The sequence below is a fragment of the Phaethon lepturus genome, unplaced genomic scaffold (assembly GCF_000687285.1).
Source record: "Phaethon lepturus isolate BGI_N335 unplaced genomic scaffold, ASM68728v1 scaffold15535, whole genome shotgun sequence".
Lineage (NCBI taxonomy): Eukaryota > Metazoa > Chordata > Aves > Phaethontiformes > Phaethontidae > Phaethon > Phaethon lepturus.
Window position 1 is genome coordinate 4,639 of NW_010541349.1, and position 19,696 is coordinate 24,334.

Sequence of the window (19,696 nt, forward strand, 5' to 3'; positions counted from 1 at the left end):
AAAACCCCAAAACACCCCGCTGTCTCAAAATCTGCAAATATCAGTACTTGGAGTGGTATTTGAGTGGTCTGTTCCATGGCAGTTCTAAAGAGGATTAATGGTATGATAAAACTGTTTTCTGAAAGAAATTTGACCTAACTTTCTTCACAGAGCAGCAACAGCCCATTTCTCTTTCGATGGTAATTCAGATGCTGAATAAAATTCTATACACAGAAATAAAGTAGTGTGTCATTCTAACTGGCCATTGCGTGTTACTTCGAGTCGACTCTTCTAATCATCATTTGCCTTGCTGTGCTTTGTCTTCATTTTTGTGCTAATGTCTGAGGACTGTTTTCACAATGTATGAATATGTGGACTACAATAGTTGAACAGGCTAAAATCCTGGCTTACTAGTTTCAATATTTTGTACAGAAGACAACCACATGATCTTCTAATTTTGGGTTCAGATGACTGAAGACATATTGTGCAATTCATAGTAAAGTAGGCAGCTCGTTTAAAAAAAACAACCCAACAACAAACCACAAACAAAAAAACAGGGAATTGTATTTGTGATGCGGAGAATGAATGTTTCATTGCCATGTTTTTATAATCAGTTAAAAAAATTTTACTTGCACATTATATTTTTGCTTCTTAAGCTCTCCAACCAAAAAAGCCTGTCATATCTGCCTGAAACACAACATCAAAAAGGGCCTTACTGCATACCTACACGCAAAACTTACTTGTATTGCTCACTTAGGATTAACAGAATAAATACATTACTTTTATAAAGATATGAATAGAAGTTTAATTTCATTTCATGGTGTTAAAATTGCATTACTACCTCGAAGCTGAAATGTTGCAAGGACGTAAATTTATTTTTTTTGGCTTTGCAGAAAGAATAATGTAAAAACCTGTGGTTTACATATGAAAAACAGTACTCTGATATATATCAATTAAACAGAACTTCTGGGTTTTTCTTAATACAGTGTGAACACAAATGTCAACACTTAAAAGTTTGGGGTTTGTTTTGTTGTTGCCTTTTTTTTTTAATAGAACTTCTGGCTTCTACACAGTTCTACTTAAAGCAACAGCAATTACTGGTGTGGTTTGGTTTTTTGTTTTTTGTTTTTTTTAATTTTATGTATGAAAGGAATTGCTTTCATGCCACATCTGAACAAGCTGGTTTTCCAATGGCTTTTTTAAATGTACAGGTACCTTATTAGAAAAATTCTATGTGTTTCTGGCAGTGGCGGTCTGCAATTGGTAGTTTTTTCCAATATGGATTTAAATCAGATTGTCAGTACCACTATATTTCTTGTGTACAAAGCAGACATATGTGCATGCAGTTGGAAAATTATATACACAAAAGAAATCCATTTTAATTAAAACTTACCTTCCAGACTGTTGCTCAGCAAAATAGTAAATAGCTGTTAAGGGCTTTTTGTGGTGGCTCGGGAGTGACATGATCACGCGACATGAGAAGCAATGGCCTTGTATAAAGTTCTGGTTCGCTGAGAACATAAGGACCTTCTGAAGGTATCAGAAAGCAGAATAAAAGCAAACATCAAACGTATTTCTTTTAACACATTTCTCTGTACATCTTAGTGTTAGATTCAATTGTAGTACGTACTTATTTCATCAAGCGAGATGGGTACCTAAAATTCATATATCTGCGAGAGGCTTTGTCTGGTAAGGAATTCATGATGGAGATTATAGCTTAAATTTAGACGAAATTGTAATAAGTGGAGAATATCTTCTGGGATAGGAGAAGAGTTGTACAGTGTGCATCTCAGACTCCCCATCAGGCTTAAGAAGATTATAATCTAGCCTTGCTTGTTCATTTTTCTTTCTTTCAAGTCGAAATCTTTTATCAACGTTGCCAAAATACCTGTTTGATCTTCCACTTAAAGTTCTGGTTGTCAGTAATAATAAGCTCGTCTCCATTCCAGAAGAAATCGGAAAGTTGAGAGACCTAATGGAGTTGGTAAGTACAGTTGTGAACAGTTTTACTAAGTAAACTTAAAACTATAAGCAGTTTATTTACAGTATAAGAAAAATATAAATAATTTTTTAAATATAGAACTTCAAAATGTAAATTCAGTTGCTGCTTTTCTTAGTGTCTGAGCTCAAATTACAGGTGTAGTATATTGTAGAGTTTCAAAAATGGGTTTAAACACAAATCAGTATGTTGGATTAACTAAAGCTTAAGGTGTTCACAAATAAAATTGCTCCCAAGATTATTTCATTTGAGTCCCTCACTTGTATGTTGTTAAAAATGGTAAATTTTTCTGTTTACATTACTTATGGCAATCATAATTCTGTTTCTTTTTCTTATATGTAATCAAGAATCTTTTCAGCTGAAGAGTTCATCTCTTTTTTCTCTGTACTCTTCAAGTTACGCCATTCAATCATTGTTGTCTTGTTCTGTGGTGGTGGGTGGGTTTTTTCTTGGTGGTTGTTCCCCTTCCCCATTTTTGCTATGCTGGTTATTTTGGCTGGGCTGAACAGAACGATGTGTGATATTCACCATTTATGTGTCTGTGCAACATCATTTTATCCTATGGCATACTAAAGTTTTGTGCTTTGTCATCCATTACTTTATATTTGTTAATATTCTGGACTTTTCTGATCATTACTCCATGTTAAGCTCCTATTTTGGAGAACTATGCACAATTATTCACCAACCTGGCCCTTGGATTAAGTCTGATTCCTCCCCCCCCTTTTCTTTGGTCTTTGCAAGCAAGCAGTCCTTACCCTGTTTCTACAGTAGCTGTGTATGCCCTGGAGATTTCTTTTAACATGTCCTAATTTCTGAGCTATAAATCAACATTCTTTTTTAATTTACAAGTAATATGAGGTATTCTGAATGTTTGTGAGGCTTTTCTAATGTCCTCTATTCTTTGGTGAGAATTTCTTTATGCTCACTTTAATGTCATAGGATTTCAAGGTAGGATTACTGCTACTGTTTATAGGAAGTGAATGTTTTTCAGAATTGCAGTTGTGGGGTTTTGGGCTTATTTTTCAAAATTGTCAAACCTAGAACGTGTGCTTGATGACACAGATTAAGTACAGTTTCATTCCAGTATCTGTGTTATACCGGTTTAGAACATAAATAATATTTATTATTCTTAAAAAAGTTGATAACTAAGCTACGTGCTAGAAAGATGCTTCTAGGAAGGGAATCCCATCTTGAATTTGGTGATGTGGACAGAGAAGAACTTGCAGTAGATACACAACAGTTGATCCCAAGCAGCTTGTACTTTCTGAGACGTACAGCTATGTGCAGACATTGTGGTTGTCAAAAGTAGTTGAGCGGTGCCTAAGCTGAAGATCTGGAAGTGTGCAGTGGAGAAGGAGGCTGGATTCATCTGGGTAGGACCTGGCTTCTGGTTACTGACTCAGCTTGCTTTTATAATCAGCTTCCAGTTTTTCATCAGATAGGTGTCTGCCATTGTTATCTAGTCTGGGAAACTAGTCTCTGAAGTCAGTTTTGTTGAATCAGGAATAAAAAAGGTTAGAAATGGTCTTTTATCAGTGTGATTGTTGACTCAGTCTGAACTACACAAATAAATGTTAAATTAGTGGCAGAAATAGCTGGAGTTTGTATTCACTTGGTGCAGCTTTGTCACCCTCTAGCGCGTGTACCCAAAAAGTTGGTGAGCCTGCTATTGCACTTTGTAAATTTTTAGTTGCATGGATTGGCTCAAGGTTTTTTGAGGAAGACGAACTTTTATAAAAGGAGCAGAAATGCAAATCATTTGCCAGCAGTAGCATAGTTTTTAACTGAAACAGGAACTACACCAGGAACTCCTGATTCCTAGGGAACAGTTTTAATGTCGAAACCAGTCTTTTGTCATTCTTTGGTCTAACGTTTTGAATTGAGTTTCTGAAACATCAGTCGCTAAGAACTGAAGAAACTAAGATTATGGTGGTACTTCCCTTCGAGGAAAAACCAAGAAAGATAGGATTTCTTTTTTTTTTCTTTTTAATAGGATGCTTTATAGTAGTTTTGATAGCAGTTTTTCTTTGTTTAATTTGAGATGTTAAGTTAATGTACTAATTATATCTTTCTTAGGATATTAGTTGCAATGAACTTCAGGTTCTTCCGCAGCAGATAGGAAAATTGCAGTCACTTAGAGAATTAAACATAAGAAGAAATAATCTCCATATGTTGCCAGATGGTAAGCTATTACTCTTCATTTCTTTGTTGTAGGTAAATTAGGTAAAGTGTTAAGAAGATGTCTGATTTTTGTTTGTTTGTTTCCTCCAATGCAGAGTTAGGAGACCTTCCCTTGGTAAAGCTGGATTTTTCTTGTAATAAAATTACAGAAATCCCGATTTGTTACAGAAAGTTACGTCACTTACAAGTTATAGTTTTGGATAACAATCCAATGCAGATACCACCAGCACAGGTCAGTATTAAAGCATTAAATTAAAGATCTTGAGAAAGCGAAAGCTGTTATAATTTACACCAATCAGTTTTAATTTTTTGTAGCTGTATTTCTCCTAGTGGGAACTTCCAGGTACAAACACATTGTAGAAAGTATTTATTAGGGTGCATTTTCAAAAGGCACGTTGTATAACTAAGATTTTTTTTGTTTGTTTCCCAACAGATATGTTTAAAGGGTAAAGTACATATATTTAAATTCCTCAGCATTCAGGCATGCCTCAGAATAGATAAAAAACCGGATTCTTTGGATCTTCCATCATTAGGTAAACGAATCCCCTCCCAGCCACTCACAGACAGGTGAGTAGTGGAGTTATTGTTTTATTTTACTTTAGCATTTGCTATGAAGTGATCTGTTCATTACAGATAATAGCTGTAATTTCAATACTTTAATTGTTCTTTATTTAGGAGTTGTAGTATTTATTTTCTAAGGTTGTGTTACTGGAAGCTTAATTGGCTCATCTGCATTGCTATGAAAAATTTTCCTTGTACTTGCTAAAGATTTGGAAATCAGAACAAAGATGTATTTTAAGTTTATTTATTGGAAAACTCAGCTATTTATTTCACAAACAAATATGTCAAAACAGTAGATGAGAAGCTCCCATAAATGTCTTGAATATAGAGTTAGTATGTTGGATGGGAAGTCTGTGTCCCATGTATATATTAAGGGAAACAAACATCAGTGAAATACCATAGATTTTTTTTTATTAGATTAATCAAGGTCAAAAAGTGCGGAATATTTTGTTGGTCTCTGTACTGACTACCCTTGAATAATTAAATGGGCATGCTTTTGTATTTTCTGTCATCAGTTGGCTTGCCATTGGAAACCATACGGAACAATACTCTCTTTTTGTCTGTTTTCTTAAAATGTCACGTGCAACTTCTGCCTCTCTGTGTTCAAGGCTGAAAGGAAGATGAAAGTTACAAATAAAGCTTACACAGAACCATCTGGACCATCGGATTCAGTGCGTGGTCTTAGGCAACTTAGTCCACAGTGTCTGGAGATCACTTCTAAATGCTCCTAAAAACTGCAGTCCATAACTGCTCTCCAAAAGCCTCCACTGAACTTAAGGCCTACAACTAAAATGTATTGCAAAGGAACAAGAGGGCATTACCATTGTACCTCATATTTGTAGCAGTGAGAACTTGTTTAACAAAATTTTGCAGATAATCGTAAGATGTAAACCAAGCTCCAGTGCACAGTTGCAAAACACATCCTGCTGATGCTGCTAATTTTATGTCTTTGAAAGACATAAATTTGGAGGAAATATTTCATAGATATTCAGACAGACTTAAACCATTATAATATGCAGTCTGTTCGGGAATATATGTTTGCTACTGGTAGAAACCCATGTCTGCCAAGAGAATTCAAGGAATTGCAGTTTTTCAGAGGAAGCCTTCTTTTCCAGAGGTGGTACTTTTGAATGAAATAGACCAATTCTAAATTTGCATAGATACAGAGTGAGTACCATAATTCATAGTTCCACTTTAACATTTCTTTGATACTTTTTTCTTGAACATCTCCTGTAGTAGATGAAGAATTTGTTCTCTGCACACAGGGCATTGTGCAAAAATTCTGTATTGGCAGCTGTAGATGAGTATAGAGAATGTATTTTTAGAAGAAACTACTGTTTCTTTCATTCCTGTGTGGTTTTTTGTGTATTTTTTTTTTCCTTGACGTAGCATGGAGGACTTTTATCCCAATAAAAATCATGGACCAGACTCTGGCATCGGAAGTGATAATGGGGATAAAAGGTTGTCCACAACAGAAGTGAGTATTTTTTGCTGTTGAATTTGTGTAACTTCTGGTTTTTAGAATTTATTTTCCTTTGTATTTTGTGTCATTTGAGGAATGACACTGAACTAAGTTGCGTTTAACATTCTTTGAATAGCTGGACAGTTGAGTTGAAACCATTAGACTGCAGTATCAGACAGAAATTATTTACATATTGCTTTGACTTTTCTGGTTAAGGTTCATTCCAGTCCAAATTTCATACATTTTAAAACTGAATTCTGACCTAAGAAATTGTTTGGATATTTTAGTGTGTGAAGTGCATAATCATTTTCTAAACAAAAGACAAAATGGATTTGAAACTTTCTTTTGGTATCAATGAAATTAATATACTTAAGAAAATTAAAGTTTATTTGGACTAAATTTGAGTGTTATATATGTTAGTAATCCTCACTCTTTAAATTTTAATAAACTTCTGGGTAATCGGCTAGGTTTAAAGTGATGAACAAAAATCCCTACAAGTTATCTGTGTATTTGTAGAAATCTAGATTGAGGAGCTGTAACTAATAACAGTAATGTCAAAACCGAATAGTATAGAACAAAAGATTTTTGAAACCTAGGAAGAGACCTGTTAAAAAGGCAGAGTGATTGTTAGTGGAAAAACTGTAGAATGAGGAGTATTACTAGTTGGTGTTTTTTTAAGAAAATTCCAACTGATTAGAAGTTGTAATGATTTTTTTTTTTTTTTCCCTCAGTGGCCTAAACAAGGGTCAAAGTAGTCGGAGGCTTTTAGATAAGAAAGTACCTAAGTACAGTTTTCTTAGTCCGCTCCCCAGGGCTAGACTGGACATCTCTGAACAAAATACTGTATTTCAGTATTGCCTACTGAGCAGTTGTCTGTCACTCCCTAAACAATGAATGTCTTAAACCTCCTTCCCATACTCCCTCCCACCCCACCAAAAAAACCCAAACAAACAAAAAAACCCAACCAAAACCACCACCCACAAAAAACTCCACGTGATGATGTTGTTTTCTCTGTCCTGGGAGCCATCTCTCATGATAGGGTCAGTTGCAGTATAGTTTTTGAGTTCTTACCAAATCATATAATAATGTAATATATGTGTAAGTTCTGTATTAAATGTGACTGTCTTTGCAGCCATCTGATGATGATACAATCAGCCTTCACTCCCAGGTATCAGAATCAACTAGGGAACAGACATTAAGAAATGACAATCATGTAATGGGAAGTAAACTCGATCCACAGAAAGGTAAGATCTGTTGTGTATCTGTCATTTTAGGTAACAAATACTTTTGCTTAAGTAATCTAGTATAAGAAAGCTGAACAAAATGGTATGATCACATGTTGGCATTGTGTTTTCATCATTTCAGAAAACAGTGTAATAATCACAAATAGACAAGGCCAGAAAGAAAGAAAAAAGATTATTTCTGGCTCAAGGAGACATAATTTCATTGTTTTATCTTTATCTGACATTTTTCGTAGTACTTATCTCTCTCAGGAATAATATTTGGTTGGGAGAACTGTTTAATATCATCTTTTCCATTCTTCATCAATCCTCACTAGACCAGGAGGTGTATGATTACATTGATCCAAATGCAGAAGAAGGAGCCGTTCCTGAGCAAGATGTACAGATTGGACCATTGCTGTCTTATATTAAGGTAGCATAACTTGAGAAAAGAAAAACTGTTCATCAGGCTTGCTTTTTTTTTTTAATTCAAGTCTAAATGTATTTTTCATTCTGTGTAAGGAACGGGGAAAACATCCTGAGAAATGCCAGAAAATAGAACAGAATGAGGACTGGGGAGAGGAAAAAAGGTAAATTTTCGTGATTTTTTTTTTTTTTTTAGGGGGGAAGGTTTTACTGAGGGGGGATTATGGTGGTTTTGTTTTAAGTTCCTTGCATATGGAGGAAAGAAATCTCGTATTGAACACATAGGCTGTTCCTTCTTGGACAGAAAGTGAGATTATAAGAAGTGCTTCTTAGTTATTGTCCAGTAATGTAGCCATTTCTGTGTCTTGCTTTACTGAAGTCAGGCAAGTCACTAATGTTTAATTTTTCAGACTTCAGAAAGAACAGCTACTGACTGAAGACGATGATGAACTCAAAGAAGTGACTGACTTGAGAAAAATAGCAGCTCAGTTACTGCAGCAAGAACAAAAACACAGGTACTACAACACTAGTAAAGATAACGTGTGTTACAATTAATTTATTCTTTAACGTCTTATACCCCAAAGCTCTTGACACCTTATAATATTGAGAACAGTTCTGTCCAGCTGTTAAACAGTTAATGTGACAGATTCTTTTAAGATACTTGTCCTGTGTTTCTCTTCATAAAGTTGCTGTCTAGAGAAGCAGTGATATACCTCCTATGGAGAGGAAGAGGTGAATGTGAAAGTGTCTTGATTTCCTGGTTTGATGTATGTTAACTTTTTATACTTTATTTTTCCAAAGTGGTATACTTAAGTAGGCATGGTAAATGCTTATCTAAGTAGACAATTGGTAACATCTTAAAATGACTTTGTCTTAGTTTGTATGAATTACAGAACCTGCATATGGTTTGTTTGTGACTGGTTATTTTTATTCGAATACAAAGTAAATTAGATGGTACTTCCTCCGTTCAGTCTGATGCGAGATATAAATTTCCTGTGTATTGAAGGGGAAATCTGTTCAAACGTTATTCTATCAAATGACAGAGCATATATATATATTTTAAATACATATCAAAACAAATAATTTGAATAGTGCAAGTTCATCCCAATGAACTGCGTGACTTTCTCTACTTCATGTTGGGTATCAGAACAGAAGGATTCTTGAAAAGGAGCTGTAGAACCAGCAGCAGATGAAAGGAATGTAACAGAACAAATTAACAACTGTGTAAAAGGAAGAGCATGAAGGAATACCTGGAGTTGCATAAGATGTGGACAGGCTAGGGTAGGAACCGTGTTCTCTCTGGTTCCTTTACCAAGCAGGCAAATAACCAGTGAGGTACTTTGAGAGTAATCTCTTTCCTTAAAGGTAAAAGTTGTAGTTAATAGTAGTTAATTAACTAAAATGGTTCATTACAGTCATCTGTTATCCTGCAGTAATGGATTTAACATCATACCAGCTTAAATACTATTTTTGTGTCTTTTGAATTCCTGTATAATGATGAGATTCTGCAGTGCTGTTTTTCTTTTGAGATAGTTAAAATTTAGAGGAAGCCCTTAGAGAAATTAGTATCTTGATACTATGAATTGCAGAGCTTTAAAAATTCACTAGTGTGTTGTATTAGCTAAATATAATAGCAGTGGTGTGTGTGCGGGGAAAAGATAAATAAGTTTTACTTGTAACTCCATGCAGTGTATTTCATAATTGGTTCACATTGGGAAGGGAAGAGTAAGAATGAAATCTTAACAGTAATACATTATTATTGCCAAAAGTATTGCCAGAAAGACTAGGAATGTGAAATTTTCTCTTACTAATTTATTAATAAAGAGAGAATAAGTGTGTTTGTCTTATATTAGGTTTTTATATGATGGTTATTTATATTGCATGTGGGTCTTGTTTGATTAGTTTTAATATTACCTGTTCATCTAATAATTTGAAATACCAAGCCACTCCTCTTCTGAAGTACTGCAATTTAAGTTTTACTAGTCAGATGTTGTATCTTAATGCAGTGATCTTGCTAATAATTCTGCTTTGCTCTTGAATTGTTGAGACATATGCAGTCTTATTAGTTGTTAAGTTTTACTTCTCAGTTTAGCATTTCCATTTTAAAGCTTGCTTATGTATCTTTAAGTACGAGGGCAAAATCACCTCTGATATATAAAATTTAGCCCTGATTTTGAATCCATAGTTTTGTGAATTTATAATTTCTTGCCATAAACAGCAATAAGAATAATATTTAGAAGATTAGTGAAAATATTTATGTATTTATTTGTGGAAAACATGTCCAATCTGAGTAAACAGAATCCTCAGAAAAGTAAGCATCATAAAATAATTTCTTACTAATCATATTTCTGTTCAGTGTTCTTTTTTTGTTTGTTTTAAATATTATGCAGTCTCTTTTCTTTTTGCTTGCTATGCTAATGACTTCACTGTCCTCTCCCATCAACCTGTTCTGCTTCCTTCTTCCGTCTTTGGCTTTGGTGTACATGAAATATGAATACAGACGAAGGCCATTAAGCTATAGAACTTCATTCAGTGAAAAACTCTTCCAGAGGACAAGGGCGGCAGGACGTGCATCAAGGTATAAATTGCATGTAGAGCTTCAGATTTCCAAAGTTAAACTGTGGACAAAAGAAATAGTTTTGGCCATTTCTTGAACAAATCAGAATAAATGGATTGGCTAAGTTAGCCTAAGATATTTTGTTACCAAAAATAGATTGCAATGCATTTATTGTTCTTTAAGGTAAATTCTACTTAAGGAAAATATTTAATTAGGCAACTCTCCAAAGAACATATAAATGAGTCCAAACCTATAAGCATAATTTCCTGTACCTTTGGTGTGCTTTCTCTTCAATTTTTCGAATATATAGAACATCAGGCAAAAGGTTTTTTTAATTTTATTTAAGATATGTTGGTTTTAAAGTGATCACTTTCAAATTAGCATGACCAGTGACAATTTGTTTTGCATTTGACAACCATGAGGGAAGCATTTGCAGATACAGAAACCTCACAGGTAACAAGAAGTCTGGAGTGGGCTGTGTAGACTCTACTCAGACATGTAAATGATGAATCAAGTGACTTACCCTGGATATTCCTGGTCCGTTTCAAAAGCAAGTAGGATAGCTTAGATTCAGTAATCTTCATTAGTGCCAAATGAGTCTGTTCCAGTTTGCATCAAAGTATAGTATGGGTTCTTACCTGACAGCAGTGACTTCCCAAAACTGTCTAAATCCCTAAGAGCATATGGTCACAAAGCAGAGACATATGTGAAGACAGTAGACTGCTCCTGAATCAGTTTAAAATCCATCATTTTTTTTGTCTCACTGTAAAAGATTTCTTGTATCTTTATACATGCTATAGGTCCTAGGGAGTGCTTGATTGTTTAATCTTGAAGATAGCTAACCCTAAAATAGTGTTACCATAATTCACTTCATTTGTGTCCCTTAATTACAGAATCACAGAATCTTTGGGTTGGAAGGGACCTTTAAAGGTCATCTAGTCCAACCCCCCTGCAGTGAGCACTTGGCCTTGTTGAAACTCATGAATTTCACACAGGCCCATTCCTCAAGCTTGTCCAGGTCCCTCTGGATGGCATCCTGTCCCTCAGGTGTGTCAACCGCACCACTCAGCTTGGTGTCATCTGCAAACTTGCTGAGGGTGCACTCGATCCCACTGTCTATGGCAGTGATGAAGGTATTAAACAGTACTGATCCCATTACGGACCCCTGAGGGACACCGCTCATCACCAATCTCCATCTGGACATTGAGCCATTGACCACTACCGTCTGGATGGATCCAAGCAATTCCTCATCCACTGAACATTCCACCCATCAAATCCGTATCTCACCAATTTAGAGAGAAGGATCTTGTGGGGGACCATGTCAAAGGCCTTACAGAAGTCTAGGTAGATGACATCGGTAGCTCTTCCCTTGTCTGCTGATGTGGTCACTCCATCATAGAAGGCCACTAGGTTGATCTAGCAGGACTTGCCCTTGGTGAAGCCATGCTGACTGTGTCGAATCACTTCCCTGTCCTCCATGTGCCTTAGCATAGCTTCCAGGAGGATCTGTTCCATGATCTGCCCAGGCACAGAGGTGAGGCTGACGGGTCGGTAGTTCCCAGGGTCCTCCTTGCTACCCTTTTTAAAAATGAGTGCAATGTTACTCTTTTTCTAGTCTCTAGGGATTTTACCCGATTGCCAGGACTTTTCAAATATCATGGAGAATGGCTTGGCAAGTACATCAGCCAGTTCCCTCAGGAGTCTGGGGTGTATCTCATCAGGTCCCACAGACTTGTGCATGTTCAGGTTCCTGTGGCGGTCTTGAATCTGATCTTCATGTACAGTGGGAGGAACTTTGCTTCTCCAGTCCCCATCTTGCAGGCTGTTCCCTGAAGAGGTGTGGGAAGAGACACTGCCAGTGAACTGAGGCAAAATCGTCATTGAGTACCTCAGCCTTCTCCTCATCCGTTGTTACCAGTTTGACAGTCTTGCTCATCAAGGGGGGTACGCTTTCTTTGACCTTCCTTTTCTGGCTGACGTACTTATAGAAGCCCTTATTATTCATTGTGTCCGTTGCCAAGTTCAACTCCAGCCATGCCTTGGCCCTCCTGACCTCATCCCTACACAACCAGGCAGTGTCCCTGTACTCTTCCCAGGATACCTGTCCCTGCTTCCACTGCCTGTGCATTTCCTTCTTGCCCTTTCGTTTGCCCATCAGGTCTCCACTCAGCCATGATGTTATGTTTGCTGAAAGTATGAAAGTATAAGTGACTGAGAAGAGATTCTACTTTTTAAATTCTCAAACTTTAGAAAGTATTTTCCAGTATCATAATTGGTCTTGCCATCGCCTTTCTCTCTCATCTAGTCAGCAGTATGGAGTAGCTGTTACGCTTGCATGATATAAAACTAGGAAAACAATTCACAATGTTGTGTTTTGAGTTTAATGTATATAAATAGGTGTCATTGTGTATGTGCTGTTGAGTAAATTACATTTCAAAGTTTGTACGAGTTTTAGAACCCTTTCAAAGTAAGAGGTTGTATGCTACCTCTGTAACAACAGAATTTGCGTGGTTAGTAGGAACCATAAGTAGGAAATTAATTGCAGTACTAAAACAAGTGTCTTATGCAAGTTCTTATCTAGTGATTCAGTATGACCATCAGGAAGTAATTGGCCTGATAATTGATCTGTCTAATAAACTCATTAAAACCAAAACTTTTTTTAATAGTATGAATGGAAACAGTTGCTGGAATCTTTGCACCATTAACACCACACTTAAGAGCATGACTTCTGAATATGAGCTACTTGTACTTTCACTTTGCATCCTCAATTTTGAATTTTATTTCCTGGAAGACAGTTCTTAACACAACTACAGTGATTTTTTTTTTTTTTTTTTTTTGCCTCTTCCAGCTGAGTAAATTATTTTGCAATTAATTCCTTAGTCTGCAATTTAGGAAATTCAGATTAATTTTTTTCAACATTTTCCTTAACTAAAAACTTTCAAGTTCCTTATTCCACAGGAAATTCACATTTCGCTGTCTGCACTAGTAACTGCTAACCTGACAGATAGAGAACTTGCTGTTACTTTCCCATCAATATTCTTCAGTTTTTAAACAGGAAGTACAAAGTATAAAAACACACTTTATTGTAAACTAAATTTGTTATAGACCAACTGAAACATTTATGAAATGTATATAATTAAAACAGTGTAACTGAAAAGTATGTGTGTGTATATGTTTGAATTAGCTTGAATAGTTTTCCTTACATTTCATATAATGAGTATAAAAAAGAAATGGCCTATGTTACATACAATCATTGAATATACACTGATAGTGTCAGTTTTGGTTCAAGTGTTGACATGACTGGGATTTCTTTTTTTTTTAAACCTCATTCTGTTGTAATGGTCACAGCTTGCTACAGAGTCTCTCTGAATTTCTCATTCCTTTCAGTTGAAGATACAAGGCTAACTTAAATGGGAAGTCTCTCTAATAATTAATGACTTTAAAATAGCATGTTTAAATTATAGTTTGATAATCAATGCTCTGAATATTAATTTTTTGTAACACTTCTTTCAGGCTATAGTATAATTTAATTCTGGAATGAACCCTCAAAATTAAGTTTCTGAAGACAAAATGTAGCGAGCAGATGTTGCACACTGTGAATGCTGCAGACGGTATTGGTTTACGGGCTTAACTTCTCATAATCCCATTAAATTGAGGTTCACACAGTGAGAGATTTAAACTACAAATGAGATTACTGAGCTCAAAGTTATCCTAGTGAAAGAAGTATGATTGAAAATCATCAATCATTTAAAGATAATGGTTGTACTGCCCTGTGTAATGATAATGAAATATAAAAAGGTGCCTACTGTTTTACTTCCATTGAATAGTTGGTGTTCTAATTCTTTCCAATTCTTAATACATTCTAGTTCTCTATATAATTCAACATAAATAAACTGTTGATCACAGTTCTGCACATGAAGTCAGTGTCGAAGTGTAATAGTACTACCTCCAAGAATTCAGAATTACTCTAGTTACTGGTCAACATGGCACTTACTTGAAAACATTTCTTTTTAAGTGTTACTGATTGTTTTGTTATTTTTAACAGTTTAAACATCCATAATAGCTCATATCTTCTTCCTCTGTGTGTGTACATGTCTGGTATGTGATCGTTCCAGCTGAAAACATTTCTGAATCTCTATGTAAGTTTAGGCTTTGACTGTTTACCATTTAGAAAAATGGAATTTTCACTTTTCATTTCTTCATTGAGTTTTCATTTAGTTCTTAGCCCGTGTTTCTCCATTTTCCAGCTCTCTTTTTTTCCCTGCATTTCCTTTGCACTTTCAGTGTTTCTTATTCAGCTCCCTTCTTACCTGCTTCTGCTGACTGACTTCTTGTGCTCAATCTGTGTATCACTTCTTGTCTGCTTTAGCCTGACTATCTTCTGTCTTCTAATTTTAGTGAACAGTGGGGCCTTTTGTATCGAGGGCAGCATAACTTTACACAAGTGTGAGATCAGTTGAAATAGTATGTATCTAGCGAGAAAAAATAAGAGGAGATTTCATTTTGGTTTGAATTACCAAGTTTTACTTCCTTAAAATTCAGAACTTGAAATATTTCAAGAGCTGGAAACAATATTGTTGATTTAAATGGAAGCAGGATTGGGCTTGGATTTCACATGTGTACACACGTACATTTTCTAATTTTATGGAAAATGTCACCTTAATGTTAAAATTTTTTTATTTACAGGAAATATTGCATAGTGAAAGTAACATATTCTAAGAAAAACATTTAGCTACAAACCTGTTGAATAAATACGTATGTTTTTCTTTCTAGGCTTCTTAATCATTCAGTTTCAGTAAGCACAAGGAACAGGCCGAAGCAGCCAATGGAATCTGAAAAATGGTATTAAAAGTATCACAGTTTTCAATATTAATTATATATAATGTTAAATATTAATTTATTTTTATATTTATTTTGTGTTGCTGCTGCCATCTTCTGTCATACTGTTTTTAGCTCAAGATGCTACACAATAATCTGTTCTTGAACGTTTTTCTTTCAGATAAAAAAAAAAAAATTCTGTTCTTTTGAGCCCTTAGGAAAGTTGATGTCATCCAGAAACTAATTGGTGTGTCTGATTATGGCAGGAATTCATGTGCCTAAAGACAGGCATTCAGTGATGTTTTAGACACCCAGTTCCAGTCCAGAAGGTTATGTCTCCCATAGGTAACAGTCCTGTGCAGATGTGTTAGATCCTGTGTTACATAAAATGGCACAGTATCTGTGCTTAGGCATCTAAATTTTCCTCCCTGGCAGTCCTTTTGTGCTCTTAAGAGCTGTTGGAAAAGCGTTGCTGGGAGTTCAGCCTGCAAAACCTTCACTATTTGTGGAAGATGTGTCAATGAGGAATCCATTGTCTTCAGGAGCTGTACGCTTGTGCTCTTTCTTTGAATTTAAAACAACAACAACAAAAACAAACCAGCAAAACCCAAAACCCACAAACCAACACCAAACAAAAATACCCAGAGCCTTGTCTTTAGGAAATTGGGAAATCACAGCTTCCCATTTCTGATACATGGGTGAGAGAGAACTTAGCAAGTTTTCAGCCCTCCCACCCTTAAGGAATCCTAGATCAGTCCTTTTAATCAGTTTGGTCAACAAATAGTCTGTTTTAATTTTTAAGCTAAAGAGGGACCGCTTACTGGCAGCCTCCTAACAAGAACTCCATTTGAACAGTGGCTTTTGTGATTTTTGTCAGCCCCGTAGTCTTCTAAAATTTATATCTACAAAAGAACATGTATCTGCTTGTGTCCAGACCCTAGTTTTGCTGTGAATCTTGGAGACAAAAGCCACTACTGATGGCTAAAGCAGCAGCAATGAGACAAAAAAGACAAAAGCAATATGGAGAGCACTGGGGGTGGTAACAGCGCTCTGCTATTCAGGTAGGCGTGAGGAAAGCATTTCCTCGAACACACTGTGTATATTTCAATCTGATACATCCTATTTTGGCTATTTTCTCTCTCATTGGTATCTGCAGTTTTAAGGAGCTAGTTGTGCACAGGTCCTGCGGTTACATGAACCATGCTGGAACTATTACTCGTTTGTATTTGGGACTTTCCAGTCCTTGGTTGCTTAACATACAGTTTCTGTTCTTTGGGATGCTGTCACCCAGCATGTCACCCAGCTGTAGTGTAAAGCTATGTTAGGCCTTCATATAGGGTAATCAAGGAAAGGTTACCTTTCCCTTTTTCGTTAATGAAACAGAAATGGTTCTGAGACTTAAAAGAAAAAACCCTACCCCTTCACCCCCTTAATGTTGAGGGTGTAGATAAGATAAGGTAAGATATTGCACAAGATAAGGCAGATATTGCAGACTATTTGTCGTTTTATTGCACTGATACATAGGAACCCAAATCACACACTGCATAAGGAACATACAAAGAGAGTAGTAGAAAGACTGTCATATCCCTAAATAATTTACACTTACAGAACATGTCATAGTTAATGGATACATATGTATCAACAGCAAAACTCAATTATTTATTGCAGCAGTTCCTGCAATTCCCAACTGGATTGCTTGTCAAGCTATTGAGCATGATTCAGATGCCTAACAGCTTTAAAAAGTAGCATTACTGGTTTGAGGCAAACAGAAAGGAAGGAAAAGGAATATAAAGTATCAGAAGCTAAGTGCCTAGTTATTTTCCCTTTAGGATTTATTATAATTGCTCATGGTGTTACGTCCTTCTTGCATTCAATCCCCAGCTGTTAGCCTTTTGGTATGCTGCACAGCTTCTTCAGCCAGCTGTCAGAATGTGAATGAAATGGTTGCTGGTAAGACGATAGAAGTGGATTTCACAGAAAGATTTAGAAAGAAAAATTTGAAGTGACACCAAATCTAAACATTTTTATTTTCCTGAGAAAATTTCCTTTTATTTTCCTTTTCTCAGACCTTCCATGTTCCAGAGTGATTTTTTCAGATTTTGCAGTTTCACTGTCCCATCTTAAAATGTTTTTCCCTTCCCTACTAGTATAAGCTTCTACTTTACTGTATAGAGCTAACAGTGAAATGAAGCATGTGAGTCTTCCCAGAGTTTAAGAATAGACATTTTGTCATCTTGGAACAAAATATTTCATCAGTTGCTTTGAGAAACAAAACAGTGAAGGTGCATTAGTAATCTCTAAGGATCAACACGCTTCAAAAAAAAGCTTTATCTGAATGAAGTACTGTAGTGTGCAAGACCTATTGTCAGCATATGGTAAAGGAGAGTTGAATATGATTTGAGATTTTAGTCAAATGGGAGAACTTTTTAGCCACATTGTGACATCCTTATACAGGTAGCCAAAAAATACTGTACTGTTGCAGGGAAGCTGCTTGGTATAGTGTTCACTAATTTTGATACTTTAAAGTAACTTGGTGCTTAAAGCACACAAAACAGTAGTGAATTTATGCTTCTCATCTTAATTTTTAGTGTCTCAACAGACGAAGTGAGTTCCCCAGTGTCCCCATACAGCTGGCAGGTAAATAGTCAAATGTAAATGTGGTGGCTTCATATTTGGGTGATTTGTTTTGGTTTTTGGTTTTGTTTTTCTGTCAGAAAACTTCTGTATGTTCGTATGGTTTCTTACTTAATGGGCCTTCCATGCCCCATACCTCACTGAGAAGCTTATGTGATATGATAAAATTGCAGTGAAACTATTGAGAGTACCTTTTTATTATCTTAGATTTTAGTCCATCAGGTATTTATAATTATGTTAAATGACCTGATACTCTAATATGAAGAAGCAGTTGGAGATGTAGTTTTAGCCTTATTATGAAATGGTCCCTTCACATTGTCTGCTTTCAGTTTTCATAACGTACGTGTATTCGTTGTTACTTTAAGAACAGATCTACTTTAGCTGTCTCTTCAGAGTACGTTGTATAATACAATACTCTGAAAGAGAGATTTCTTTTACAGCTAGTTGATGTGTATAATCTTTTCGATAGGAACAGCAGACAAATACTTCAATTGTCTTGTAGCCATCCTTTTCCTGTGCAATGACTATTCACATTGAGAAATTAGACGTGCTGGTGGCTAACCACATTTCTACCTGGTCTTTTGAAGTTATTTATGGCAGCCTTTAGATGGCTTCCTAACATACCTGCAAAACTTACGCTCAATGCAGAAAAGGGTGTTAATTTCTTAAGAATTATTTCATAGATTCTTTTTCTTCTGTGAAATATGCTTTAGGATTTGAAAGGAAATAGGTGCTTTTTACCAGAATCTGACTGCTAACACTTTCACGTCATAAAGCTAGACTATGAGAGAGGCAAACAATTCATAATTGTAGTTCACAATAATTTGTGCTAATGCACGTGAGGTATATTTACCTTTTACATAAAAATATTTCTAAACCTTATAGCCACTGGAAAACCAGAAAGATTCAATGAATGAGCAGCATTGGCCAGAAACACAGCCAGTGATTTGGCAGAATGAAGAAAGAAGGAGAAGTAAACAAATTAGAAAAGAGTATTTCAAGGTAATGGGGGGGTGTGTGTGTGACTTTTTTCTTTTAATGGGAGTAGAAGAAACCATATAACTAAGTAAAGGTAAGAAATCCTCAAAGGTGGTCATGCTTTTAATTTTGCACATAACCTGTAATTTTTTTATTGGGCTCTTTTGAGTTAAATCATGTATATATATGTAATTAGGGTAATGTGAGAGTGCAGGAAAATCAGGAGGAACCAAAGATTTTGTTTATCTTTAAATAAAAGTAATTTACAATTGTCTTCTAGTAAAGCCAGAAACCAATCTTTGGTCATTGGTCCTTCCCCATCCAGTTTGAGGGATTTTTTTTTTTTTCTTTAGTGCAAGGAAAATATGCATTACCTTTTTGTGCAGCATGGTTATAAGAATGTTTTATGTATTTTGGTTCTCTCTGTATTAGTTTGCATTTTAAAGAGGAAATTTTCTCTTGCTTAGCTTTCTGTAGTGTGTACCATTGGTCACCAGATGTCAGTGTCTGCTTATTGCAAAACAGATACAAAGTTATAGCAGCATTAGATGAAATTTGTTTTGGGGTATAGTAGAGAAATAGGAGAATTCTGACCAGTGCTAGGTTGAGTTAAAATTAAATTTGTCACTTAGGAAATTAGTTTCTTGGGTCTTTGCCATCAAACATCTTCACTAAATGCTAGGGAACTTCAAAGAAATTAAATTCCAGGAAGAACAGAGCATGCCATACAGCTCAGATACATTCTTCTGACTATAGAAGTTAGTAATTTTTTTTTCCTGCAGAATTTATGGTGCTGTATCCTAACTTGAATTCTACTGACCTTTTTCTGGGGTTTTCATCCCTAAATTAATTTTGCCCAGCAGCCTTTGAGGGGAAAGGGA

General features: G+C 35.7%; 1 protein-coding gene across 1 annotated transcript in view; it reads left to right on the top strand.

Moving 5' to 3' along the window:
- LRCH2 (leucine-rich repeats and calponin homology (CH) domain containing 2) overlaps positions 1 to 19,696 on the top strand; it is a gene marked incomplete at its 5' end in the record, with an annotated part of 29,822 nt that overhangs the window by 921 nt on the left and 9,205 nt on the right. The window contains 12 exons of the mRNA XM_010287718.1: positions 1,837 to 1,963; positions 4,055 to 4,160; positions 4,255 to 4,391; positions 4,593 to 4,726; positions 6,110 to 6,197; positions 7,315 to 7,426; positions 7,741 to 7,835; positions 7,925 to 7,992; positions 8,239 to 8,343; positions 15,159 to 15,227; positions 17,792 to 17,840; positions 18,723 to 18,839. Coding sequence (XP_010286020.1) covers positions 1,837 to 1,963; positions 4,055 to 4,160; positions 4,255 to 4,391; positions 4,593 to 4,726; positions 6,110 to 6,197; positions 7,315 to 7,426; positions 7,741 to 7,835; positions 7,925 to 7,992; positions 8,239 to 8,343; positions 15,159 to 15,227; positions 17,792 to 17,840; positions 18,723 to 18,839 — 1,207 coding nt within the window. The remainder of the gene's footprint in view (positions 1 to 1,836; positions 1,964 to 4,054; positions 4,161 to 4,254; positions 4,392 to 4,592; positions 4,727 to 6,109; positions 6,198 to 7,314; positions 7,427 to 7,740; positions 7,836 to 7,924; positions 7,993 to 8,238; positions 8,344 to 15,158; positions 15,228 to 17,791; positions 17,841 to 18,722; positions 18,840 to 19,696) is intronic.